Raw genomic sequence first — 27,142 nt, 5'->3', positions numbered from 1 at the left:
GAAGATAATTTCTGCCCTGTCACAAAACTGGATTAACTCCAATAACAAAACTCAAGCAATTCCCCTTCAATCTCAGTTTAAAACTTGGCAATTCTGTTTCCCTTGCTACATAATACCCAAGGGTATTATAGGACTTAAGGACTGCTCAAGGGCACAAGCCAAGAACCTGCAATTACTCCTGATGTGTTATTCTATAAGCTGCTCTTAGAATTTAGTTCAAAATACAAAGCTGCAGGGATGTGGCTCCTGAAGGAATGTTAACCAATTTCTTGCAAAGGCCAGCATGTCTCCATTCTCCCAAAAACAGACTGCTGTTCTCCCTGTGCTAGCATTGGGTTGATGTCATGATAAAAGGTCATTAAAAAGAAAATTAATCACTGCAGGAATGCATTTCAATTAATTGTCCTTACAGAAACAACTGTCAGAACACAGAGCTGCTGATTAAAGTGCTTCACTGCTTCAGGCAAAATTTCTCCCTTAAGTTCAAAATGTGTAATGAGTTGATTTAAAATAAATCAATCATTCTTGTAAATACAGTTCTCTCAGGCCTGCTAACTTTATAGCCATACAAAGCTGAGGATGAGTCCAAGGCATAAGTACAGCTTTTGGCTGCAGTTATAGAGGCTGGACCCAGCAATGCTTTGCTATGGGCAGAGCACCACGAAGCTAAAAAGCACAACACTGTGTCAAAATGTGCAGTGGCTGAAAGCAACAGAGAATTTTGCATAAGCGCCAAGGGAAAGTCACAGGCTGCAGCCTTATTTTTTTCCCCAAGGGAGCCTAAATGATGCAAACTGTAAGGAAGGTCAGGCGTTCTGGTGCACCAGAGATGATGATGGCAGAACAGTTGTTTGTGATTTAATGCTCCCCACATGAACACCTGATTGTAGGACATTTATCATACACAATTCGATGCCAGTTAGTTCAGTGGCTGTTTTCCCTAGTGAATCAGATACGAAGTATTGTGGTTTTAACATTTTTATATATGATTTCCATTTAAAAGTAAATAACTTTCCATTTTTAAATGGTGAAAAGAGGAACATTTAACGAGACTGTGATTTCTCCCAAGAAGTGAAAAGCTGTTTATCAACATTCCTGTTTAAATGCATGTAGACTGTTCTTCCATCCATGTCAATGGAGCTAAATAAGAGGAAGGTAGATTAAATCAGGGTATTCTAATCATTTCTTTGCCCAAAAGTAAAAACATTCTCATGAGTCAAAAAAGTAAATGCTATTTTCTCTAATGCTTGTACTTCTTTGTTAAGTGAATGTGGGCTATACTTCAAATTTTCTAAAGTAAGCAGGCTGTTTTCTCACTTTCTGAGTCAGCTTGTATTTTGGAATTCACACCCCAAACATTTTATTTTAATCTTTTCATATTGCATTTTACCTAAATTGTGCCTTTGTTCTAGGTGGTATTTTTCATCCTAACTTGCTGGTTTATTTTCCTTCTCAGTGGAAACTACAGCAACCTTTTACTGCTAAATCAGTTGATATTCTACCAATTTTGTTAAAAAACCCTCATTGTTCAGACTAAATCCTTTTTGCATCTCATAGCTAAAAAAAGTAAAAAGCATTTTTTAAGACTTGAGAATCTTACCCGTCTTTTACGTCCAGCTTTACCAGCTTTTCCTGCCTTTCCTCCTGAAGGTCCACCTTGACCCTGAAGTGAGAACACATCCAATGTAAACAGTCAAAGCATTTTTTTTCCTAATTTAGCCAAAGCAGAATAAAAGTTTGATGTTTGCTCCAATGGTATGTTTTAAAAGCTGAGTATGCCAGCATTCTGTCTATAAATTATCTGAAGGAAAGACAGTCACTTTCACAACACAAGACAGCAGTTTATCAGCATGAAGAAATGCCAGGCTCTGTCCTAGTTACTGCCTGTCTGTGATACACACCCAAATGTCATACACACATTTTAGTGCCTTGGTCAAACACACTAAGAAGCTGCTCCTGTCCCAAATGATTGCATGGCACAGGGAGCCCAAAGACAGTAGATCCACACCCGCAAAGACATCAGCACTGAAAAAACATAGAAAACACTGATGATCAGCTGGGAAATTAACCACTATCAACCGCCCTGCACACATGAAAGCACAGAAAATTTGTTATGACAAGCTTTAAGGAAAACAAATAGTTGTTTATAGGGTGTCTTATAATGGGAGACTATCCTACCCAGAGTTAAAACAGAAGGGCACCAGTGGCAAAGCTTTGTGAAAATTTAACAGAAAGTGGGAAAGGAAATGAAGAGGATCTTTTTGAGGAGACGCTGAGGGATAGACAGGACCATGAACCCTGAAGGAAGAGAGAGAGCTGATAAATCAAGCAAAGGAAACAACATTAGAAACCTTGGCAAGAACAGTTTCAGGATGGATCACAAATAACGTTTGATGGTATGGATGAAAAAAGCAGAGTTACTTGGAAAAAAGTGTTGCACTTTGGGAGAGAAAAGAAGGGGTACTAGACAAGAGGCAAGGAAAAAGAAGGGGTGGGAGAGCAAGCTCCCATGGTCTGATTGATTTTCTTCAGAAGAACATTAGAGAGTGCCTTTCAGCTCAGATCAAAGGTCCACCTAGCCAAGTATCTCTCACCAACACTATTTAAAAGAAGGTATCTATTTTATTCTCTCCAGGATGCCCTCTCAGCTTGCCACAGGGACTTGAACCAGGAATGCTATCCTTTTTATTTCATATCACTGAACCTTTTTCTCCACAAATTTATTCTGTCATTTTGGAATCCATGCACATTTTTAACACACACAACTTCCACAGCAAGGACTCCTGTGGTACAACTACATGGTAATGCACAGAATCGGTGCTTGCTTTTTAAGTCAGCTAATTGTTTCTCTCATCTGGTTTTCCTAGTTCTTCTAGAAAGGCCAGCTTTATTACAATATCTATTCTTCCTCTTCTTTTCCATATGTCTTATGAACACTTTCAGGAGCACAAGCCTCTACAGAGATTCCTACACTCCTCTCATGATTCCCCTTAATTATGAAAATTTAATATTCATTTCCACCACCTACTTCCTATGTATTAAACAATTAAGCAGCCATAAAGACTTTGACCCAGAAACCCAAGCATTGTTTGTCAAGCCCCACTACTTGTTAAGTCTTGACAATAAGAATTCAGAAAAGAAATATTTTCAGAGGAGAACAAAGTGCAGCAAAGATGTGAGATGGTGTCTCTGTGTTATTTCTCTTTGTACAAGCTAAAACATATAAAACTGCTGTTACTAACAAGGCATTTGGGATTATCTTTATTGCAGAAGATACATATTAAAAACGATGAAAAATGAGCAGAACAATACATTTCTATGCTTAGAAAATGTGCCTCACTTTGAAATACAAATTTTTATGATGCAGGTAGAGAAAATAAAAGTTACAATATTTTCTTTATAGTCCCACTATAGTGGGCTGATTGCAGAGCAGAGAGGCCAAGAGCTCCTGTGTCACAACCACTACTGAGAACACTGGATCACCCAGCTGGCCTGTCTCCCCTATGTGATTGCTTGGCAATGGGCAACAGGGGATTCTCTCTGACAAGGATCCTGCTATGTGTGAATTAGATGTGACTGAAACAGATTTTCAGAGCAGAATTTTATTCAGATCCAAATTGAAACCAAATTCTTAATTTTAAACATGAAACAAAGTCTACTTACGATTACCCTTTGTAAGTGGGTCTACAAAAGCATTTATCCATTAGCAAAGGCATTGACAAGGCAATCTGAGGATAATTGGCTTTAGCAGTTGCACAGATTTGAATTAACATAATCCGAAGAGACACCTGTGAATAAATATCTGCAACAGTGTTAAAATCCAAAAGTGAGACTAAAGAAAAGCTAGAGCTATGAGTGCACTGGAAGGAAGCAGCACAAACCCTGACCTGCTTCCCATACCATAAAGGGTATGTAGAATGGAACATGAACAATTTTTCTAATCAACCAGGGACCTGTGGCTAGCTGGCTCTATTTCTTTCGTCTTTGTACAGTACTATGCTGGTTTTATGATAGTAATTTAATGATACAGTACAGGCCTGGTATGATAGAGCGACCCTGAGGAGACCCAGGACATGACATGGAGGAGTACAGGCAGGGGATGATAAGACATGGGGCACAATCTTGACATCGGAGACTCCGCTGAAAGCATCTCACCACTGCAGTTAGAGAACTGCAAATTGGCAGACAAGGAAACTGAACAAAACCTGGTTTAGGGGCAGCAAAGAAAACAAAGAAAAAATATCTATCACACTGAAAAAGCATCATATGCACTAACACTGAGTGTAGTGTGGAACGCCAGACCAATGGAGAAAGGGAAACCTGCGAAAATAGATTAGCTAACATATAAAAGAAACTCCACGTGAAGAAGAAACCATCAAAATGGACATCTTATCATCCCCAATGAAGGTGTCCAGGTGACAACTTGTCGTAACATCCCCACCAACACCACCACCAACAGTAAAATTAAACCATCAACTTTAGGAACCAGAAGAACAGAAGAAATGTGAGCACAATACCAGAAAAGAGGTAGAAACTGGGAAGCTTGCATGCAACAACTTTAACCGCATTATCACTATTAATGAATTTTTTTTTGCACAGAAATATTTCTTATTTTCTATAATGAAGACATCCGGACTGATGATAATATTTAGACTAAAATTTCAGTCACACTGACATGAAATTTTTAGTTTTATAAGTTGTGCCTTCTCTTTGCCCATATACAAGATTTTGAGTGCAACAAAGTTGACAGACTATTGCAAAATACAAAACCAGGCTCTGAAAGTCTTAACTTTGACCCTATGCATGTTTTTAACCTTTATCAAAGGATGGCTGTTGTGTATGACTGAGAGAGGGTGTTCAAGGAAGAGGTTTCATTGCATCTGTCAGTGAGATTTACCAGCCTTCTCCACGTCTCATGCCTGCTTTCCTACCAGCCTCTACTTGCTGACTGCGACAGCTTGCTTTGGGGCTCCTTGGAACTAAGCAAAGTAGTTCCCTACAGCAGGGAGCAAGCACATGACTGACAGGAAAGTTAAAAAATTATACTAATTATTTCTGGTATTTTGAACTAAAGAAGCTCCAACCACTCTCTCCAACCTGAACAGTTATGCTTTAGAACTACTTTGTTACCACACAGATGCTTGGCCAAATGCTGCACAGTATGGACACAGCCCACTCCAAAGTCGTGCTAAGCCTGAAGTGGGAGGATGGGACCCAGCACACAGAGATCAGTGTGGGCCTGGGGCGTTCTTCCATGTGTGCTCCACAAAGATAGGACAGCCATACCTGAAGCAGTCTAGGAAGGAGCTGGTCCTTAGCTTATTCTGGGGTCATTCAGCAAAACTCTTGTCTCCTGCCCAGATGAAACATCCCTCAAACACAGAGACCTACTTCAACAACAACAAAAGTTGAATGTCTTATTTGTTGGATATTCTGGACTCTTGCAGGTGAAGGTAGAGACTGTAACTCCACTTGACTCAGTACTCTAAAGAAGTCAGCATAAAAAGCAGAAGACATACTTTGCTCTGCAAGCATCATTCCTGCTACTGCTGTCTATACTGCAGAAAGTTCATCCCGAAATATCTCCAACTTTTGGAACCCAGCTGAAAGGTGGCACAAACATGAAAAAAATAAAATGAAGGAAGATGAGATCCTAGTATTTTGACAATATTAGCAGTCGGTGAAGGTCATCAAAACTAGTAGGTCTGTTTAAAACTATTACAAGAAGCAAGTTGGGGAGCAAACATTAAGTCAAGAATATGAAATCTTTGACTCCTAATTCAGATAATAGCACAGACAGTACTGCTGTGCCACTTGATGAAAAGGGCAGTCCTGACATCCCTTTTTATTGGTGTATCTGCACTTTGTTCTTTACCTGGGTTTTTTTTGCAAGCTCCTGCTCCCTGTAAATCTTTCCAAAGCCAGCACATTGTCCTTTTTCATACATTACTTTAAAACTTCTCTCTGCCACATTAGCTGTAAAGAGTCCTCAATACCACCTAGGTAGTTTGTGTCCTGCCACCATGGCTCAGAATTATTGTTACTGCTTCCTGATTCTTCTTTTTACTGTAACAATGCACTACCCATAAACTATGAAAAAAATGTAATCCTTTTGTTCTGACAGCTACTTAAAATACATCACACAGTGTTTGTACAATAGGGAAGAGGTCACGAACACATCTGCAATACAAATAAAAAATAAACTATAACTGTGAATCAACATAATGATTGTATATTCACTTGTAAGATGTTAACAATAACTTGCCTTCATATGCATGTTTAAAATTCAAGAACATTTTTGTGTAGTGCATTAGCTAAAGGGGGAAAAAAAGTTAACAGACTATTATTAACATCTCAAAGAGAAGCATTCAGAACTTAGAAAATGTGAGAATTAAGGTTGCCGGGGAAACATTCAATTCATCCCATTGGACACAGGCATTATGATACACAGCTTAATTCCATAATCACATACTTTGTTTTTGTAGGTTTCCTGCCTCCCTTCAGTCCTCCCAGGTTTATAGTTTATTGGTTTATATTGTTCAGTGGTAGGGGCTTTTTGTAATCCATAGCATAAGTCAGACATCTGACAAAGGACTATTCAATCCAAATAGTTACATTTTAGCAAATTCTAGATAAAGACGGTTCTGCTACCAAAAAAAAAAAAATCAACAGTCCTCATAGATCTTCCTAATAAATGTGCTGCTATCCCTGGCTTTAATAGTAGTATTAATTAACAGGAAGAGGAATTTATATTAGGAAAAACGAGACATTTTTGCTAAGGAACTGGCAGGAGGCATTAAGGACTTTCTCACCTCCAGCTCACCATCATAACTCTGACAACTCCGGGAGGTGCTCAGGCACGCCAGAGAAAAATGCCAGAGTCAGAATTCATAGAGGCCAATCATGTTTTAAGGCTACAGAAGACCCAAGTGATTGTTTCTTTCTGGATCCTTCTTCCAGGGTGCGAATGATAGACGCACCTAGGAATTCTTCCCTGGGCCAGACATCTGCTATGCTACAAGACAACTTAACTATTGACTACAGAAAAGATACCATAATCCAACAGGATGATAAAAATGAAAAGTGATGAAACAGATGAAACAGATGGAACAGACGAAAAGTGATGTTTTAAATGCCATTTAATATTCCTTTCCCTCCTCACAGCTCCCTTTATTGCAAACAAGCCACTGAGAGGTACAAATAGCTGCAAAATCAAGTACTTCAGCAGAGAGTTGTCCTGCTGATGAGCAATCCAACAAGCATTTCCAACTGTATTTTGGGTAGGATGTCTGGGTAATATATACTTAAATCTTTTGTAATCATAAAATAGGAAAACAAAAATAAGAAGAAACTATTGGCTACTTTCTAAAGACCACTGAATATATGAAAAAAAGTTTTAAAAGAAAGCACTACCAGGCTGGCATTTCATAAGAGTGATCATATTTCTGCATCCAAAAAGAAAAAGAAGGGGAGGGCAACCATCAAAGATGTGCAGTGTTTAGAAGTTTTGCCCTCAACACCCTAGTAACATGTCACCAGATTACCCTGCAATGAAGAAAATAAAAAATCACACTCAACCATGCATTCAGTCTTGTTCTTCTAGCTCACTCTATCTGCATGTTTTTTCACATTACTCTCCCTTTTGTTGGTGACATGACAGTCACTAACTGCTGATCTGAGACTCATTAAATGAATTTATACAAACCAGACAGGACTATCAGTGCCTATTGCTATTTGGTATTCTTCACTGAATAGCAAAAGCTCTGAAGTTTTTTCCAAGTCTGTTTCCTTTTGAGCTGTTTTTTTCTAGAGCCCTACTTTTCAGCCATTTCATCATCTGCTGCACAAAACCTCTGACTTGTCAGTGGCAATTCCGGTGGTAAATAAATCATTCTGGTGACCTAGGAAGCAGAGATTTACTCTCAAGAGCCAGTGTTCATTTAAGAATCGGTTTGAATCCTGAATTAGTGACCGCAGAAAGCCTTCAGGAAAAATGTGCCTATTCCTCTGGTTCAGATCCTGGGCCTGCCCTGACCATCCAAGTAGGAGATGCAGTCATTGTTACCTCTTGTGCTGTGCTGCCATCCAGGATAAGGGTTGTCACTACGGCCTTTGCTGGCTGGTACATCCTTCTCCCATACTGCCAGATTAAACTGTCCTTTTCAGACTAGGTCTTGCAATGGGTCACTGTACGGTGAGGAGCCAGACACCACTATTCAGGGACTCCTTAAGGAATGAGAAATTTCTCCCTATGCTTAAAGCATAAATTTGGACAAATAATCCTGGATTTGCAGATCCAGAGAACTCAGTGGCAGGGAGGATGCAGGTTGGTCACCCTGCCAAGCTGAAGTGTCAGCTCATATTAAGCAAATTTTCCAAGAGCTGAAAATTGATTACATATTAATGAAACACTCACCAGGGCAAATGACAAACCCAAACTATATTTTTTTATTATCATTAAAGAGACGTTCCTGCAGCCCACTTCCTCTGCAGCACAGTACAGAGATTAACCAGAATGGTGGGAAACATATAACGTAGTTGTAATGTAGTAATGTGCCTGCTGGATTCTAAAAGAAAGAGGTAGAGACAGTATGAGAGCTAAGCCTGGCATTCCTGTAAAACTATTTAATAAGTTTCCTGCTAGCTTTTTATTCCTGTTTTGAATATTAGTAAACTCCATAGTAAACCACCAGCTGGGACAAGGCACAAGAAATCACAGCATGGAAAAAAGTCACTTCTAGCCTGCCCTGCAGCAGGTATTTATTTGCACACACTAGGGATGCCAATTTAAGCACTATTTGCCAATACATTCTACAATGTTTTCTGAGCTACACTAAATGGAATGTTTATTTTATATTCTGTGGATGGTTTAATGCATGTTAAAGAACAAGTAAGCACCTTAAAAGCCTTTTCAAGGGAAGAAAAAAAAAAAAAAAGAAAATACAAAAAAAGTAAACTGTGTCTGATTGTTTCTGTATTTGGGGAAGGGGTCTATTTGCTTCTTTTATGACTTGCTGCACAGCAAAGAAGCTGTTTCCATGTCAGTAGGTTTAAGACCACAAGGGTAACAAGAAATGTCTCACTGTCCTAATTCAGACTCCTTCTTAACACTGCTTAAGTGATCTGTTCCTGACAGTGGGGTTAGCCCTAACTGATAAGATTGAACAGTCTGGTTTTGTATTTTAAATGCTAAATGTGTGCAATGTCTGCTAAAGAGCCATAACAAGATCTTGCTTCTCTTTGAGGTGGGTGCAGCCACAGAGGTACACATTAGCACAGCGTGCTCTACACTGGTCACTCAGGGCTTTTCCTTGAGCTACATAGCAAAGGCACCGAAATCTGGAACAAACACTTCCAATCTGACACACATGTTCAAAATAACAATCTCAAAATCACTGGCCACTTTCTCTCATTACCCAGGACCACACATGGGACTGACACAAGACCAACAGGATGCTGATCCCTGCCCTGCCACGTTCTGCGTGTCCATGCACATGCCACACACCTCAGTGCTTTTAACAAATACCCCACTTCTGAGTGTCTTGTTTGCCATGCTCAAGACCTCATTTTTCAGGGAAGCTGAGAATTTGATGCACTCATTCCCTTCAGCCTGATGCAGGAAAGTTGGCTTATGCCTTTCCATAATTTCACATCCCCACAAGAAGGTGTTGAGCTCAATTGTGCATAACATATTTCAGATCTGAAAGGACTGGTGCTATTGAAGTACAGAACATACATAGGCGCTATTTCCAAGGCTGCATTGGGAGCACAAAGATCACAAATACAACACTATTTTACGACTTTGAACATTGAAACATTGAAATTTCTTATAAATGTATGCAAACATACAAAAGCCCAAAGACATTAATAAATAAGGCTATAGTCAATCGATTCATCTGAAGGGCCACAGACTTTAGTTGTTATGGTCAACCCAACTCTGACATATTTTCACCCATCAGGTGGCTGGAGACTGAGCTGGAGGCAGAAGTCACCAGGATAAAGAAAAAAAAAGAGTGAAATAAAGCAAGAAACTGACGTTAGAGGAGAAGGCAGATACAAGATAAGCACAGAATAAGAGCAGACAACCCCCACATAAGGGAGAAGAAGAAAAAAATAAGAATTTATCACAATGCACTTGAAGAACATGGAGTTGTGAAAGGAGAGGAGGAACTGGAAGTGGGACACAGTAAAAGGGGATAGGTGCACAGTTAAGTATCTCAGCTTTGAGAACAGTCTCAGGAAGAAAATTTTCAAAGTGAAAGCAGTCAGCAGTAAAAAACCTAAGAGGCAGAGCAGAATAAAGCAATGTATAAGAAACAGAGAAATAAAAAGCAGAGAGACAGGTGAATAGAGCATAATACTATATAAGAATTCTTGTCAGGAACTAGAATCTAAACCTTGATTAATCAGTTAGTTTCACAGTGGGCACTATGGCCCAGTAGATATCAAACATAAGGCCCTGGCTGGGCAGCGAGTAGTGCAAAGGTATTCACCCCCCCAGACACCCACAGCCACTGAGATCCATCTGTATTCTGAGTCAGGGAAAATGAGGCAAAGCCTCTGGACTCAGAGCCAGCCAGTCAGCCACACAATTCCCCCACTGCAAGAATATTCTAGCAGATAAAGGGATGTGAAACAGCAATCAGGTTTAACAAGCTCAAGGCAAATATAGGAAATGTAATACAGGACAAGTTAAAATTATTGTCTTTTAAGTTATTGTGATGAAAGCTATGTGAAAAGCCAAATATCCTCAGAGTCTAAACAGCTTATGATGTTTCAAGAGCTTTAAAATAAAAGGAATGCCTTTATAGCACATTAATTAAGTTTTTCAAATAATATGTCAAGCAAAGCCTCTCCATTTTGGAGTATTTGAAATAATGGCTGCTGAAAATTATTGAAAATATTTTTGTGGAAATTCTGAAAATAAAAGAAATTGAAATTCAGAGCAAGCACTTCATCCCTTAGTTTGCATCATTTAGTTTGCATCCTTGTTAATGGTTTTTTTACCATTTTAGCATAAACATCTTCATTGTCAAGGACTGGATGTGGGTTTTGGTTCTGAGTTTGTGCCCTTTGAAGACTTAATAAAGCCCTTTGTATCTTGCTACTTATTAGTACTTAGTAGAGGATTAGAAATGTCAAAGTGATCCTCTCACTCTTGCTCACATGCCTGGTAACCCTCTTGCCACATCAAGTACATTGGGATTGATCTAAACATGTTAACGAAAGTGTTTTATCAGCTAGGCCACCATCTGCTTTTAAATCAAACATGTTGATAGTCCAGTAGTAGACAAGATCCAGGAATTAATCTAAGTTTTCCATCCTAATAGTGGATGCATGCAGACATGTCTACACAGAGCCCAAAGGAATACAGTGAGGTTTCACAGACACAGATGCTACAGCACAGTAGGGTTAGGGCCAGGAAGGGTAGCAAATTACTCCTCTTCATTGCTTGAGTTGAGCAAAGACCAAATAGCAAAGCAAAAGGAAAGAGACAAAACTTACAGCTGGCTATAACTAAAATAATTTTTTAAAGCTTTGTAAGAAAAATGATTTAATCCTGCCTGCACAGTGTCCAGGGAGATCCTGGAGACACCTTGAGTGCACTAGAACCTGCCTTGGAAGGGGTGTTGTACACTGGAAGCGTGATGAAACGGCCCGGCAATGGTATCTGAGAATTCTGTGGTCTCAAAGGATTGAACAGAATGGTAACAGAGTGAGGGGCGCTGCAGCTTTGGGACATGCTGGTTTGAACAGCTGTGAAATGCTACAGAACTCTCAGGGTGTCACAGGCAAGTGAAGGGACAGAGTGACACGTGCATGATGCAGATAGGCAGTCAGCAGGGTCAAGAGGGGCTGTGCTGACTCCACTGCCACACCCAGCCCTGTGGGTTACAGCTCTGTGGGGCAACCTGAGTTCTCAGTTGAACCCCTCAGCTCTGCTTAGCAGGACCTGGGTGTGAGAAGGTGACTATTCAGCGCACAGTGTGCCAGGAGGGCCAACGGTATCCTGGGGTGCACAGGGAATGGTATGGCCAGCAGGTCAAGGGAGGTGATCCCCTGCCTCCACTTCACCCTAGCTGAGGGCACATCCAGAGTGCTGTGTCTCGTTCTGGGCTCCTCAGCACGAGAAAAACAAGGAGCTACTGGAGAAGGTCCAACGGAGGCCACAAAGATGATTTGGGGCCTGGAGCATCTCTTTTATGAGGAAACACTGCATGTCCTCATGCACTGCTGGGCCTGTTCGGTCTGGAGAACAGAAGACTGAGAGGGGATCTCATTAATGTATATAAATATCTTAAAGGTGGGTGCCAAGGGGATGGTGCTGGACCCTTTTCCATAGTGCCCAGTGACAGGACAAGGAGCCGTGTCCATAAACTAAAACAGAAGAAGCTGCATCTCAACATGAGGAAGGACTTCTTTATGTTGAGGGTGGCAGAGCGCTGGAACAGCTGCCCAGGGAGGTCCTGGAGTCTCCCTCTCTGGAGACATCCAACCACCACCTGGACATGTTCCTGTGTCACTGCTCCAGGTGACCCTGCCTTGGCAGGGGGTTGGACTGGGTGATCTCCAGGGGTCCCTTCCAACCCCGACAATTCTGTGATTCTGTGAACCCGGAGGAAAAGGTCTGCGCTGCACACTATGACGTCATGGGTGGCGGTTTGGGGAATGGCGACGTCACTGCTGGTGTCACACCATGGATAGAGCTCAGAGCAGGAGCCGAAGGCAACAGAGCCAGAGCGGGGCTGCACAGCGACGTTCCCTCTTGTGGGCCGCCGCCTCCCGCTGCACGAGGCGCCCCAGCGACGCCATTCGGGTGTGACGTCACTGTGCCTGCAGTGACGTCACCCCGGCGCTGCCACCACGGGAGTGCGGCAAGCCCTTACCTGCCGGCGCTTGTCGGCCGCCTTGGGGGGCATGGCCGTCCCTCAGTGCAGCGGCCACCCCTCGCCGCCCCTCGCCGCCCCTCGCCGCAACCCCGCGCCAACCCGGCACGCCGGAAGTTGATGGCGGCAGCCATGGCAACGCGCCGGAAGCGGTGGGCGGACCCGGCCATTCTCCCAACCCCCCCGCTCTACCCTCGAGGCAGGGAATGGTACATCCCAGCAGCCGCTGGAAACCGAGCGCCGCGGCCCAGAACGAGTGACAGCGGGCCCCGCCCGTTGATGAATATTCAAATGAGGGGCGGGGTCACGGGGAACGGGGTGGCTGAACCGCGAACCGGTGATACAGGCCGCGCCCGCTTCATGAATATTTAATGAGGGGCGGCCCTCGGAGAACGGAGCGACCAGGCCAAAAACAGTGTTATCGGTCACGCCCTCTTGATGAATATTCAAAAAGGGCGTGGCCGCAGGGAGAACAGCGTTCGAGCACCGAACGATAAGACAGCGCCCCGGCCCTTCATGAATATTCAAAAGGGGCGGGGCAGCGGAACCCAGCATCCGGGCCCTGAACGAGTGACAGTGGGCTCCGCCCTTCTCATGAATATTCAGATAGGGGCGGGGCTGCGGCCGGACCCGGAAGCGGCGCGGCTGAGTCACGGCGGCGGCGGCGATGAGGCAGCCGCAGCCGCGGGCGGTGTCGTTGTCATTGTCGCTGTCGCTGTCCCCGCTCGGCGCCTGAGGAGCCGCCCGCGCCCGCCCGCCCTGCTCTCCGCGCTCCGCCCGCCGCGCCCGGCGCCGCCGCCACCATGATGGAGGAGATAGACCGGTTCCAGGTGCCCGCCGTGCGCGCCGAGATGCAGCCGCTGGTGAGGGGCGGGCGGGCGGGGCCGCGCTGTGCCCGGGTTGAAATGACCCCGGTGCCGAGGGGGTCGCGGACACGCCCCCGGGTGTCGGCGCTGCGGGCGCGGCGGTGTCGCCGTTATATAACGGGGCGTCCTGGGCGCTGCCGCCGCCGCCATCCCCGGCGGGCCCGGGGCTGCTGCTGTGTCATCCCGGGCCATCCTCTTATCCTGCCGCCCCGTCCTCTTCTCCTCGTTCTCCTCCTCCTCCCCCGTTGTGTCCCCGAGCGCCGTCGGTAGCAGAAGCGGGCGGGGGTGGGCGAGCGGCTCCGCTCCTGCCGCGGTGGGAACGCCGCTCCTCCCGGAGCATCCCGGGGTGTTCTCCCACCGCCGGCCGCGGGAATGTCCCGGGGACGGGTGAGAAGGGCGGAGGAACTGGGGAGCCCGGTCGGAGCAACGGGAGGCGCTGAGGACGGGTGGGCTTTTAATTGACTTCTACAAGATAGGTGAGGTCTAAGCAGGAATCGGGCGGTGTTCGTGCCCAGCCCGGGCTGGGAGCTGCGGGGAGCGACGCTCCCTGGGGACAGCAGAGCTGCACGGGCTAGGTGTGAAGTTCCCCGCGGTGTGAAGCCGCAGGACCTTCTCCGAGGATGGTTTTGTAGCCACTGCTCTGGACACTAGGCTGCAGTGAGGAGATGCTCATCCTGTGTGAAGACCAGATGTTCTGAAAAGAACCATTTCTTGTCAAATTAGCTTTGCTCGCAGAAAATTCTTTGCGTAAAGAAAGCAATCTGTGAGGGTTTGATGCTGTTCCACGGCATGTGTTTTTCATATCAGGATGCTTTTTCATGTCATAGACACAATTATTCTCAATTAATGAGCTCTGAAGAGCCTGACATAATGGTTACCCTACTACATGGGACCCTGGGGAATCTTTGCAGAGAAGGAAGTCTGCAGGCTCACAGAACTTTGCAGATGTGTAAGTGGGCAGGTAGAGCGGTTCTGGGCTTTTGATAGCTTCTGAAATGAGTTATGAAGGAAGGCCAGCTGGCTGGCAGCCAGAGGAGATGCTAGACCATCATCAAATAGTGCAAGGCTTCTTATGAGCGAGTAGCTGCATTGCTCCAATGCCGCAGGCTTGTTTGTGTACATGTTGTGCCCCATCTGCCTGCCACAGAACTCTTGAATGTGTTTGCCCGTTTCTGTTTTCTACCTGAAAGAGGTTCTCTTGGGTGTTCCCCTCTCCTTACTCCTGTGTTCCTCAGTCTCTGCCTGAAGGCATGTTATTTGTAACCTGGGACCTGTTGAAATACTGTTTATCTTGGCATTAAAGTGAAAGCTGGATAACGGGCTCACTCACTCAAGGTGTTGATTCCCTTTGGCACCTGGAGTAAGCAAGTCCCATCTCAGCATCTCATTGTGTGAGACAGGCATATGAAATGTTGGGGAGGTGGAAAGAACTTTAATGAAATATTTGCACAGTTCCTTTTGGCAGCAGGTGAGGATAGGTTATTGGCAGGTTTATGCTAGCACTGAAGTGCTTCTGAGATTTCTAATATATCAAACCATACGTTATTTAGCATTGATATAATCATTACCTCGGTTCCTTGTTGCAGCTAGTGTTTGTAAGACGTTGAGAACACAATAAATGTCTTGTGAACAGGAAAGCTCTACAAGGTCTACAGATTCAAATTATCCCTCAGTGGCAAGAAAAACATTTCTCTTATTGTGGGAGTGTTCACAAATTCTGAAAATATGCTTAGTTTGGGTTGGGTGCAGGGTTTTGGGGTTTTTTTTTGATTCGTTGGTTGTTTCTTTGGCTTTGACCCTTTGTAGTGGCTTAAAAAACTGTCCATACAAGCTGATGTGAGCTTGTTGCATGCCCTACTTATTGTTGGTGTTTTTATCAAGAAGACACAACAAATGTGACAAGAATGGCCATCTTTATTCATGATACTGCAGAAATAGTAGTGAAGGTAGCAAGTTTGAAAAAGCTGTTGCCAGACAAAACAATACTCCTAAGTGTTTTCTAGAAACTCCATAATAATAGTGGAAGAGTGGAATTTGCAATACATGCATGTTTGCATGGACATGAACCAGGCAGAATCCAAAGAACTTCTCTGGTCCAACCCTGTTGTCTCAGGATAGGGCAGTGGATAGTGCAGCAGAGATAGTAAGCTTAGGAGACACGTTTCCTTCGACATGGAAGAATTAAAAATTTTTCACAAAGGGCTTTAACACTTGCATTAAAAGAATACTCAGAATCTGTGCTTCAGGGTGTCAGTTCTTTTCTAACTACTGGAGCTCATAGTGAAACCTTGTGGCTTTGGGGGTCTATTGCTGTGACTGGGTGTGTAGGATTTTTCCACAGGCATGGAAATGCTGACAGTGGTCTCAGAAGTGGGATGTAACCAGTCTGGTACAGTATTTCTGGTGATTTCCTCTGCTTTGTAGCTCCTGGTCTGCACTTTGCAGATAGAAACTGTATACTTGCAAGAGTCTTTGCAATTCTGGGGTTTATCGTATTAATTTGCTTGGTAATACAGTTCTGGCCAATACGACTGCTTTGTGCCATTACAATTACCATTTGTCTGTCACTCTCCCTCCCATAATGTACTTAAAGGTTGTGGTTTAAACCCAGTTAACAAATAAATCTCTCACAGCCACTTGCTCACTTCCCTCCCACATCATGATGGGGGAGAGAATCAGACAAGTAAAAGTGAGAAAACTTGTGGGTTGAGATGAAGACAGTTTAATAAGTAAAGCTAAAACCATGCACACAAGCCAAGCAAAACAAGGAATTCATCCACCATATCTCTTGGGCAGGCAGGTGTTCAGCCATGCCCAGGAAAACAGGGAGGGTTCTATCACCCCTGATCGCTACTTGGGAAGACAAATGCCATCCCTCCCAACATCCCCCTTTGTCCTTCTCCCCCAGCTTTATATGCTGAGCCTATGGTATGCAATATCCCTGTGGTCAGTTGGGGTCAGCTGTCCCGTCTGTGTGCCCTCCCAACCTCTTGTGCACCCCCAGGCTACTGACTGGTGGGATGGGGTGAGAAGCAGAAAAGGCCTTGATTCTGCAAGCGCTGCTCACCAATAACCAAAACATCCCTGTGTTATAAACACTGTTTTCAGCACAAATCCAAAACACAGCCCCTAGTAGCTACTGTGAAGAAAATGAACTTTATCCCTTGTCAAAATCAGCACAAAAGTACAGAATAACCTTATCATCTCAGGACATACTGTCTTCCTTACAGTTTAAAAGCTTTCAGTTCCAATGGTCTCAGGGAGAGATGCAACTGTCACTCTTTTCCACATCCAAAAAGCTGAAGTAAAAGTTTGTTTTTCAGGTGGGACCTAAAAGTCATTGTGACTTGCTACCAAAGCTATATAAAAAATGTATCTAAACATTATGCCCTGCTGAAAGCAAACAAAGAAGGTCCCTTGCTTGATTTATAGAGTAAACACTAGATGAAATATTTTTTCATCCTGTTCCAATGGGAACAAGGTGTCCCAGGAAATCATTGTTCCCTCTGAGTGCTGGCCAGTGTGTGACAGGTCCTGAAATGAGGTTTGTGAAGCTAAGCTTTGCTCAAAATTCTTAACTTTGTGTTGTTGACCAGCATGCAAGTTTTTTGAATGTCTGTTTGTCTGCACAAATAAAGTGTCATCTTAGCTTTTGATGTCTTTATACTGAACTCCAGGACAACTGCTGCTGATCTGCCTGGAAACCATCTGACAGGCCTGCTGGTCTGCCCATCTTCAGAATTAAAAGATTGGCTTCTCTTCGGCATGTGGCAGCTCTACCTTTCTTAGAAAGCAGTCTGAAACCTTTCTGAACCCCTGTGCCTCCAGACCTGCCACTGACACTTGCACTGTTTATTGATCAGCTGTCTGTCAGGGATGATAGTGCATTAATATCTGGTGTCTACTGACTGTACATCCTGACAATAACCAGTGCTTTATTACAGAGCAGGGACAGAGAACCTGACATGGCTTTTTGCCAAACTAATTTCTTTGAAGTCCAAATGTGTCTTGTTGGGGAACATTGTCTCTTTGACAGCCTTGTCCCACCAAGGTCTGCATTGGCTTCCCATTGCAAGGCAAAGGGCAGCACCCAACTAGTACAGGCTGGACAAAGCCTACCAGCATCTCTGGTTGCTGCAAGTTTCTCTCTGCTGATAACAAGTCAGAGAGTGATTATGTTGCAGAGGTGAGAAGCATTTGGCCTGCAGGTTGCATGTTGGCCAGGTCTGTCATATGTGCCCTCCAATGCTTCACATTGGATGCAGTGATGTGAAATTAATAAGGTGGGCAGTCATTTTCCTCCTCTTTATAGCCTGTTTGGATAAGCATTGTGAAGTCAGGCAAGCTGGCTTGACTCTGTGTGAACTCTGTGTGAACAAATGTGTTTTGAGAACTGCTGGGTAACTGATGCAGACCCAAAGGAAAGGTTCAGCACAAGACTTAATGAGACGGAGTTGCTATGGGCAGATGGACAGGATGGCATACAGAACCTGGTAACCTGGTTTGACCTGGTTAAACATCATCCAGTTGTCAGGTGGGATGAGGCCCAGTGTTTCACATTTTTGAGAGACACATTACACTACGTATTTTGATATTGTGGTACAATTCTGTACATATACATCATGGAAGAGAAGGCAGGCTGGTAAGTGGCACTTGGTCACATTAATTTCATGTCTTTTCATTAAAATGGGACTATTTGTTCTGATCCACATTTCTATTCTTGTATATTGGTCACATTTGGCTTCTGTCCTAAAAATGTCTGACTTTTCAAATTAATATAAATTAATTTACCTAGTGTTTTGTTTACTCCTAATGCTTAATGTCACATCATCCTTATCAACATGATGCAAGCTCAACTGCAGAAACTCTGTTCTGCTCAGATTCTGTTCATCTCCAACTCGACCTGTCGTGATCCTTCTGCACTCATAGAAAGGGCTCTCTTCCTTAGCTGCTGGATAGTGAGTTATTTTCAGATAAAGTCACTTCAGGGTTTGTAGGGATGTGTTGAGGCCTGAAATTCATTATTTCTGGGATGCTTACACTTGGTAGGTAGCAATCTTGGCTGATGGAGTTGGTATTTGATGTCTTAACTTCCAACTAGTCAATTTTTCCTGGTCTGTTGGTGGTGGTGCATTTGTTGTGATGATTTGTTTTCTCCCAAGTTTTTTTCTGGGAAGGTTTCCTAACAGAAAATTCTCATTACAGTGGTAGATATTGAAGGGAGGGAGAGATGAAGGGAAACTTGCACTGTAAGGATAACTGCAGAGGAAAAAGAAGTAAAATTCCCTTTGAAATAAGAATGGCTGACCCTGTAGTTGTATGTAGACCCGTCTTTTCTTCAGCACTGGAGTCTCACCACACATTCTCCCTGTGATTTTTAAATCTGTGTTTTGGATTATTACCTAAACTCTTGCCAAACCTGTAGTATTTTTGTTAAAATGAAGTGTACTGAGCACAGTGCAGTAGGGTTGTATCTTGAGTCTGCTGGAACATGGTTCCCTTCCAAGCCCGTGTCTCTAGCATACACCAAGCCCTGGCTGGCATGTGGTGGCAAACTGACAGGTGACAGAGTTGGATCACACATTGCTCTCCTAGACCGAAGCAGGGGGTTTTTGTTCTCAGCACAAAAATGAAAGTAGAGTAAAAGTGCTTTTGCTTACATGGCACCAGTACAACTTTTCCTAAGAAAATGCATCTGTCAAAGTGCAGCAGCTTCAGTAGAGCTTTGACACAAACTTCTGAGATTTTGGCTTACTTTCTGAAAACAGCAGGAACACAGTATTTCAGTTGCCCAGTTTTCAGCCCACATGAAAAGCGGGAGCTCTTTCCAGAGGAGCTGGGCTGGTGGTGCCTATATCTCAACCTGAAGCATTGTGCCTGGCCTGGTTCCTTGCCAGCAGGGGCCTCAGGCTGGTAGCTCTACTTATGATGATGACAGCCAAGCTAAGGATTTTGTTCAGCCAAATCCTGCAGTGATACTGCTGGCTCTTTAGCTGAGATGCCAAATCTGCACCAGTCCTGGAACTGTAAAATTTTCAGAAACTTTGAAGGTACAGTAGATGCATTTCTATACTTTTTTTAACATTAGAGGAGAATTTTGAAAAATTAGATTATCTAGTGGATACTTAGTTTTTAAAAAACAAACTGTAATTTTAGTCAGCAGAGAGTATGAGTGCTCAGTGTGAGTATAAAATCTTCTTTTTTTTTGCAAAATACTGTCTATCTCATCTTAAGAAAGTTGTGTTGCCTGCTAAGATACCTCCCTAAAATGAGGAAAAATTTAAGAACAGAAAACGAAAAGTAACTAAAGCAAAAAGAAAGCCTATACCTGTAGGGCTTATAAATAGTATATTAATATAATATTAGGTTTGTAGTGCAAGTACACAAAAACCTCATCTTTCTAGAAAGAAAAAGCTTATAAAATGAAAATGTCATGCTTATATATAGTCATTGTAATGTAGCTCAGGGGTTATCCAGCTACATGTTTCGTTAAGTGCTTACAGTATGTGAGATTTGTAATGTTGCAGTACTATGAGTCCTGAAATTTACTTATTTCAGATAGTGCTGCTTTTATTTAAACAGCTTTTTCTGATCTGCTATCATGTCATCTATAGCAGTAGCCTAAAGATTGCCTCCCTTAATACTTCAGTTAATTGGGATTCTGTCCTGTCACCTCCCTGTCCCATGTCAGGCCTGTGATGCAGAGGTACAGGAACATTTTTATTACCATCCCAGGCCAGGCTGAAACTCTAGCAGTGATTCAGAACAGGCTCCCAAATGGAGGTGGTGAGGGATGTGCTGCTGTAGCTGGAAGATGACCTATCAGGATATGGGAGCATGTTCTGGCTGGCACTGTCTCTGCAGGAACATACACTTCTTTGTACAAGCTCTGACTACAGTCGTTCTTTGGAAATCGTATTTGGAAATCTCCTCCTGAGTGAAGAAAGGTATTTAAAAGGGGGCAGTGAACTCCGTGAACAATTAAATCTGCGTAGTCTGCTCTTGGGATTCTACCATCATTCCCAAGAGCTTGTTATCTGTAGCGTGATGTTAATACCTACTCAGCAATTTCTGCTACTGATGTAGCCTCTCTCTGCCAGTAGGTAGTGGCAGGTCTGTAAAGACACAAGATGAGCAAAATGCCAGGGTGAGAGAGGAGAACAAGGCATGCCTTCAATTCTGCAAGCCTTTATTCCAGGAAAGCCCTCAGCTTACCAAGGGGGCTGTGACCTGTCTGGGGGTACATTTTGCTTTTGGTGAAATTGAAGCCTGAACTTGATAAGGATAGAGGAGGAGACCCCATCACCAGTTTGATCTGTGGGGTAGGAGAGTAAAACCTGGCTAATGGCAGGACTGCTGGTCATTCAGTGACAATGGTGGGCCTGTTTTTTTTAGACATTTTAAGACCGTGGCTTTAGTAGTTGCCTTTCAGCTTCTGTGTAGATCAATTATTTGTCACTTTCCACAGACAGTCTGTAGAAATGTATCTACACTTTCCCCTCACCCTTGCACATGCCATACATCTTCAGTGAAGTCTTGTGCCATTTTGAGTATAAGGTTCCTCCAAGGTTATTCTGTATCTGTCACTATAAAATTGACATTGTAGTGATGCAGCTGCTTGCCACTAGTAAATACATCAGTTCAGCTCAAAGCCTTTGTAGTCTCTCTGACCATTATTCTTTGAATTTTAAAGTGTCATCTTATTGGTGTCCTGTAGACGGATTCCTTGTGGAGCAGGGGCATGTGATACCCCTGGAAAGATTGGACAACCCAGGGTTGCTGAGGAAAAACCCCTGAACTGGCCCCTGGCTGCAGGCAGCCCTGAAAGTCCTTGGCAAAGTTAAACACTGGTCGTCTCCCCTGCTTATTAGAGGCTGTCTAGAGGGACTGGGCATGAATCTTTGCAAAAAGTAGATATAAGCTTGTATAGTTAAACAATAAAGAGAGAATGATGCTCAAATCGTATCGGTGTTCGTGTCATTACTCTGGCCAGCTCTTCCCTGGCGCCCGAACAGGGACTCGAGTGATTTTCGCCTAGATGCAGTTTGTTTTCTCTTAAATGTGTTTCACTTAAATGTGGCAAGACTCCAAATCATCACACCGACGGTGAAGAGCCTGGAGAGCTGGAGCGGGAGTGTCCTAGCAAAAAAGTTGAGTGGAGCCAGAGACCGGAGCTCGCGCAGCCAAGCAGACCCCGCAGGTAAGAAGCTATGGAATACGAGGCTGCCACTCGTCTCCTAGCCAGTATCCTCTCTAAGAGAGGTGACACTGTAAAAGATCGAGATCTCTACACCCTAATTACGTGGGCCTGGGAACAAGGGTTTTTGAAATGCACTTCGCTTTTGTTTTAGACTGAAGAGTAGTGGGAAAATGGAAACAGACTGTGGCTGTTCACAACTGAGCGTGGAAAGGAAGGTAAAGAAGCAAAAGCTCTGGGATTATCATGGAAAGCTGTGACTAATACCCTTGCAGAAATGAAAGCAGAGAGGAAGGTGGCCATGGCAGCCATGGAGGCGCTGGGGGGTGGCAGCCCCAGAGAAGAAAGGGGGGGGGAGGTCTCATGGAGCGGTGACGGGAAGCCAGGGCAGAGTCCAGGGTTGCGCAGTTCTTCGGGCTGACCGTGGGTCGACCAATGAAGGGAACATCAGCACCTGTACATTCGCTGTGGGAGGCGCTGGACACAACAGGGAAGGAAGTTACCCCACAGACGCCTGAGGGAGAAATGGTAGCAAAGGCGGAAGTTCAGGCTCCCGACTCGGGGTGGGGCACAGACTAGCAGAGGAGAAGCAAGCAGTCCTAGCTGCCGGCCGAAAATGGCAGCATGCCACCCCCCTCTGCCAGACAGCGGATCATCGTCTGACTGTGAAGCAGCCTCTGCGACTTTGTTGCCAGGGCTACCAGGGGTCAGCCCCAAGAGGAGGAGAAGCGCCAAGAGATGATGCATGAAGTAATGAAGAAGCTTGCTGAATTGTCTATGCGTCAGGACGCACTGGAGTCTAAGGCTTGTGAAACCACACCATCAGCACCGTGGCGCCCCGTGGACCCACTGGTAAGGACGGCCACCAGAACTTCTGTGTTCCTATTGGGAGAACCGGGCACAGGACCTACGGCCCCTCCCTTCCTGCAAGAGGAGGTGCAGCCATCGCTTCCATCAGCCCCGATGGTGAGGACTGATCCATTGTGAAGGAGATGTAATGGAGTTGTCTGTAACACAATCATTGAAGGGGATTGGCAAGCCGTAGATGCCCTAGCCTGCCCTGCACTGATACAGGGGGACACTGCAAGGTGGGAGCCCCATGACTGGAAAATCTTGCAGCAAGCGAAGCAAATGGTCACCACACACAGCCTCCGGTCCGAAGCTACACGGAGCATCCTGCAGTTTATCTTTACAGCAGATGTCCTGTGTCCTAATGATTGCATCAACATTGCACAATTGTTTTTTAACCCCTTCACAGTTCCTGCTTTGGGAGTGAATGTGGAAGCGGCTAGCACAAGAAGAAGCTAGCAAACACCAAGGTGATACACAAGACCCACTGCATGCGATCCAAGCCGACATGCTAACTGGGAGCGGGGCTTTTGGAGCGATGGTGACGCAGCTGACCATGCCCACAATCATTCATCAATTGTCACAGACTCTTGCCCATAAAGCCTTGTTGTCAGTACCTGAAAAGAAGAAGTCTTCTCCGTATGCAGCAGTCCGACAGGGGCTGTCAGAGCCATATGGTCAGTTCATTGACCGTCTGTCAGCAGCCTTGAAGGATGCAACTGAGCTCTCCGAAGAGCTCCAAGAGCAAACGTTCCGGACCCTTGCCTTTGAAAATGCTAATAGGCAAACTAAGATGATTCTTGCCACGCTGCCCCAGGGAGCAGGAGTAGACGAGATGCTTGTGCATGCTAGCCGTGCAGAGCAGTCGTCTCAAACAGCTGCATTTACCGCAACGCTGCAGAATGTCCTGCCAAAGCAGGGACAAGTCATCGCTGCAGCACTGACGGGAGGGGCACAAAGTAAAAAGGGGGCGACAGCCACTGGCCCACCTCCTGGTCCCCGGATGGGCGGAGTAGTCTGTTTCCGGTGTGGTGAAGAGAAGCCTGCGTAACCTTCGGGAGACAGACGACCCTATTGGAGATTGGCTTAAGGGTCTGGGTATCACTGTATGGCTCCGTACCTTCGTAGTAGAAGGCTGCCGATTGCTATTTGTAGTTATATTAGGCTTAATAGTATTTGGGTGCATTTTTTCTTGCATTAAAGCAGGGCTGTGAAAGGTTATTGACCAGGCCTGGGTTGCCCAAAAAGAAAACGGGGGATGTGTAGAGGCATTCCTTGTGGAACAGGGGCATATGATACCCCTGGAAGGATTGGACAACCCAGGGTTGCTGAGGAAAAACCCCTGAACTGGCCCCTGGCTGCAGTCAAGCTAGGAAAACACCTGGCTGCAGGCAGCCCTGAAAGTCCTTGGCAAAGTTATACACAGGTCATCTCCCCTGCAGATTAGAGGCTGTCTAGAGCGACTGGGCGTGAATCTTTGCAAAAAGTAGATAAAAGCTTGCATAGTTAAACAATAAAGAGAGAACGATGCTCAAATTGTATCGGTGCATGTGTCGTTACTCTGGCCAGCTCTTCAGACTCGGTCCCTAAAGTGTCCATTTTGTAGTAAGCAATAGGAAGCAAGCATTTACTTCATTGGTTTGTCTGTGAGGATTACTGCGTTGGAGTGAATGAAATTGTAGGTGGAAATTTGCTTAATTTGAAGAGTACTTGGTAGCAAATCAGATCAACATTTGGACACATCCATCACCAATTCACAGGACAGCAAGGTTTATCACTTCAGGAAAGTTCTTTATGAAGAAATGCTCTCGTAAATACGTGCAGAGTATACTGGCTGCATCCAAGCTACTTTTATTAGGTGAGCTACAGTCATCTTAGTTGTGGACTGAGAAAAGTTTATTTTTAGTAAAGTTGGAGGTAGCACACATTGGCTTTTGTTGAGAAGAGCACTGGCTCTCTAATGATGGGTAAGACCTTATTTCCTATATAGAAGGGAAAAGGGAGAGTACTGTTTGTTTCATCTTAAAAGGTATTCCAGCTCTACTGGCAACCTGTCTAGTGGAGATGCAGCCTCTGTTGTGAACAAGTTATGTTGCTAGAACATACTGAATTTCTTCATGAGCCTGCTAATTTCTACTGCATAGAACAAAGTCGTTGGCTATCAAATAACTGGTCACCAAGGGACTCCTGTAACCCAGCACCGTCTGCCTACCAGAGCACATTGTTTAGACTCTATGTGCGGTGCTGAAGCAGGTAGCACAAATCTGCCTCAGCTCTTTCCTCAGCATGCTGCCAGAATAGTCTGTGTTAGAGCTTTTCTGAGAAGCTGCTGTTTCTTTCAGCATCCAGTACCATCAGACATAGATTGCACCTCTTTGGACATGGTATGGTGTCTTGCCTCATGCTTGTCTGATACTCCTTTTTCTTAGTTTCTTTTCAGTTTCCTTGCTGAGCCAACTCCTATTCATATGAGCAGCTATCTTTTGGGCTCTCAGCCTTCAGTCTAATAAATCCTGTAGACAGTCTCTTTTCCTAAGCCAAGTAGAGCAGCAATATTCTAATGATCATTTCTCTCTTGCGTGTTTTACTGATTGCATGGGAATGTAGGTTAGTGATTTAGTACACCCATATCCAAGCAAAATGTTTACTTAGGTTATTTCTTGTTTCATGTTTCTGTTTTTATTTGTGGCCCCAGGTGAAAACCAATTTTGGTTCTTGCATCAATGTCAGAGTTGCTTATGCTGATTTAATTATTGTTTCCTTCCCTATCCCCCGGTGAATTTGGGGCATGGTGGTTTCTGGTTTTTCAGCAAGTTTTCCACAGGCATTGGAAGAGCTTTTGAGCTGGGATGAGATAGCCTGCTTTGGTGGTGACCTCTCTTTCTTTCAAAGATGTTGCTTTCTTTCAAGCAGATCTCCTACAGTTGGCCAGTAGAAGGTCTTTTTCACCTGGTGGACCAGGCATCTTTAGCTGCCTTAACTACAGTTACATTTGTGTCTTCATCAGTTCATCATTTCCCTTTTTTCTGTAGTTAACTAAGGTAATTTGATATTTTTTGAGTTTCTGTGCTCACCTCTGTGGTGGTGTTCTCAGACTTAAGAAACTGTTGCTTTTTCCCTTAAAGTGAGAAAGTACTGCAGTCCCTGCAGAAGAGCACATTGGCAGTGTATTGCTGTATTGGAAAGGACCTGTTGGTTAGACACACATTTGTAAATTCAGAATAGATGCATTTACACTTTCCTAAGCTCTATTGTTAGTATTGGTTAAGTCATGTCCCCAGAAAATAAACTGTTCCCATTTCACTCTTTGGCTGATGTACCAGCCTTACAGCAGACTAATGATAGGACAAGGGAAGCAGATGGGACTTCCCATGTTTTGAGCCAGATAGTTCTAGGAAAGCAATTTCTTGGAGGTTGTTGAAGCATGAAGGTTACTATCTGTTAGAGAAGAGAAGGTAAGGGGATTCAAACCAAATAATGAAGTTCAACAAAGGTAAGTACAGAGCCCTGCACATAGTGAGGAATATGCACAGATTAAGGGTTGACCTACAGGAAAGCACCTGGGGATGCTTGGTTAGAAGTCTCTGATTAAAAAGGCTTTTTACCTGTAGTGTTTAACACAGTAGAAGAAAGTACTTACTATTTTAATACTCATGGGGCTTATCCTCATTGATAGTGTCTTGATCGCAGGGCTTAATTTCTAATCTCAGACTTGTGTTTTCAGCAATTGTTGCAAGTATCTTGATGTGTAATAAGAGAAAAATTTATAAATTTCTGAAGTTTGCAGAACCCAAACATCAAGGAGCAGTTTGAGCAGACTGATCTGAGAAATGGGAGAGGAAGGGAAAGAGGTGTGCATTGCATGAGGTACACGTTGTTAATTGAAACGAAAAAACAAATAGGAATGTTCTAACCAGAGATGGCATTGCAGAGCTTTTGTCTGGCAGGATCTTGTGACTGATGCTTCTAAAAACAATATATTTCTTTGTATGAAAGCATGACTTTTTTCTCAACAACATGCATGTGATGCAAATGAAAAATACACTGTCTATGATGGCCAGAGCAGACTCTCCAGCCGAACACCACATACGGATTGTGCAGTCACTGCTTTGTCAGTCAATGCATGCAAAGAGGCAGTCACACTGATGGAACAAAACTAGTGAAGGTTCAACTGTCCAGACTTCACTAGCTTGGAGCAGGGGTCTGAGGTGTGCAGAGAAGTGTGCAGTGCTCCCATGTCAGTACAGGGACCAACTCTGCACAGCCTCCCCTCTGCAGCAACACTTCCACTAATGCTTCTGTGGGACATCTTTGTTCCAGAGGCAAAATATATTAGCATAAGT

At 44.1% G+C, this 27,142-nt stretch overlaps 2 protein-coding genes across 4 annotated transcripts in view; one reads left to right on the top strand and one right to left on the bottom strand.

Moving 5' to 3' along the window:
• DNAI1 (dynein axonemal intermediate chain 1) overlaps positions 1-12,965 on the bottom strand; it is a 139,376-nt gene extending 126,411 nt beyond the window's left edge. The window contains exons 1-2 of the mRNA XM_069001410.1: positions 12,888-12,965; positions 1,601-1,663 (exon numbers count right to left, since the gene is read on the bottom strand). Coding sequence (XP_068857511.1) covers positions 1,601-1,663; positions 12,888-12,920 — 96 coding nt within the window. The 5' untranslated portion in view covers positions 12,921-12,965. The remainder of the gene's footprint in view (positions 1-1,600; positions 1,664-12,887) is intronic.
• A 574-nt stretch (positions 12,966-13,539) lies between these two features.
• The window catches only part of FAM219A (family with sequence similarity 219 member A), a 97,153-nt gene continuing 83,550 nt past the window's right edge, over positions 13,540-27,142 (top strand). For 2 of the 3 annotated variants that reach the window (XM_069002508.1, XM_069002507.1), the window contains exon 1: positions 13,540-13,750. In XM_069002508.1, the coding sequence (XP_068858609.1) occupies positions 13,691-13,750 (60 nt within the window). In that variant the 5' untranslated portion in view covers positions 13,540-13,690. The remainder of the gene's footprint in view (positions 13,751-27,142) is intronic. The other variant, XM_069002509.1, reaches the window with a different exon arrangement.

Source organism: Aphelocoma coerulescens, assembly GCF_041296385.1.
Source record: "Aphelocoma coerulescens isolate FSJ_1873_10779 chromosome Z unlocalized genomic scaffold, UR_Acoe_1.0 ChrZ, whole genome shotgun sequence".
NCBI classification, from domain to species: Eukaryota; Metazoa; Chordata; class Aves; order Passeriformes; family Corvidae; genus Aphelocoma; species Aphelocoma coerulescens.
Note: the sequence above shows the minus strand (reverse complement) of the source record. Positions and strands in the feature narration are given on the sequence as shown.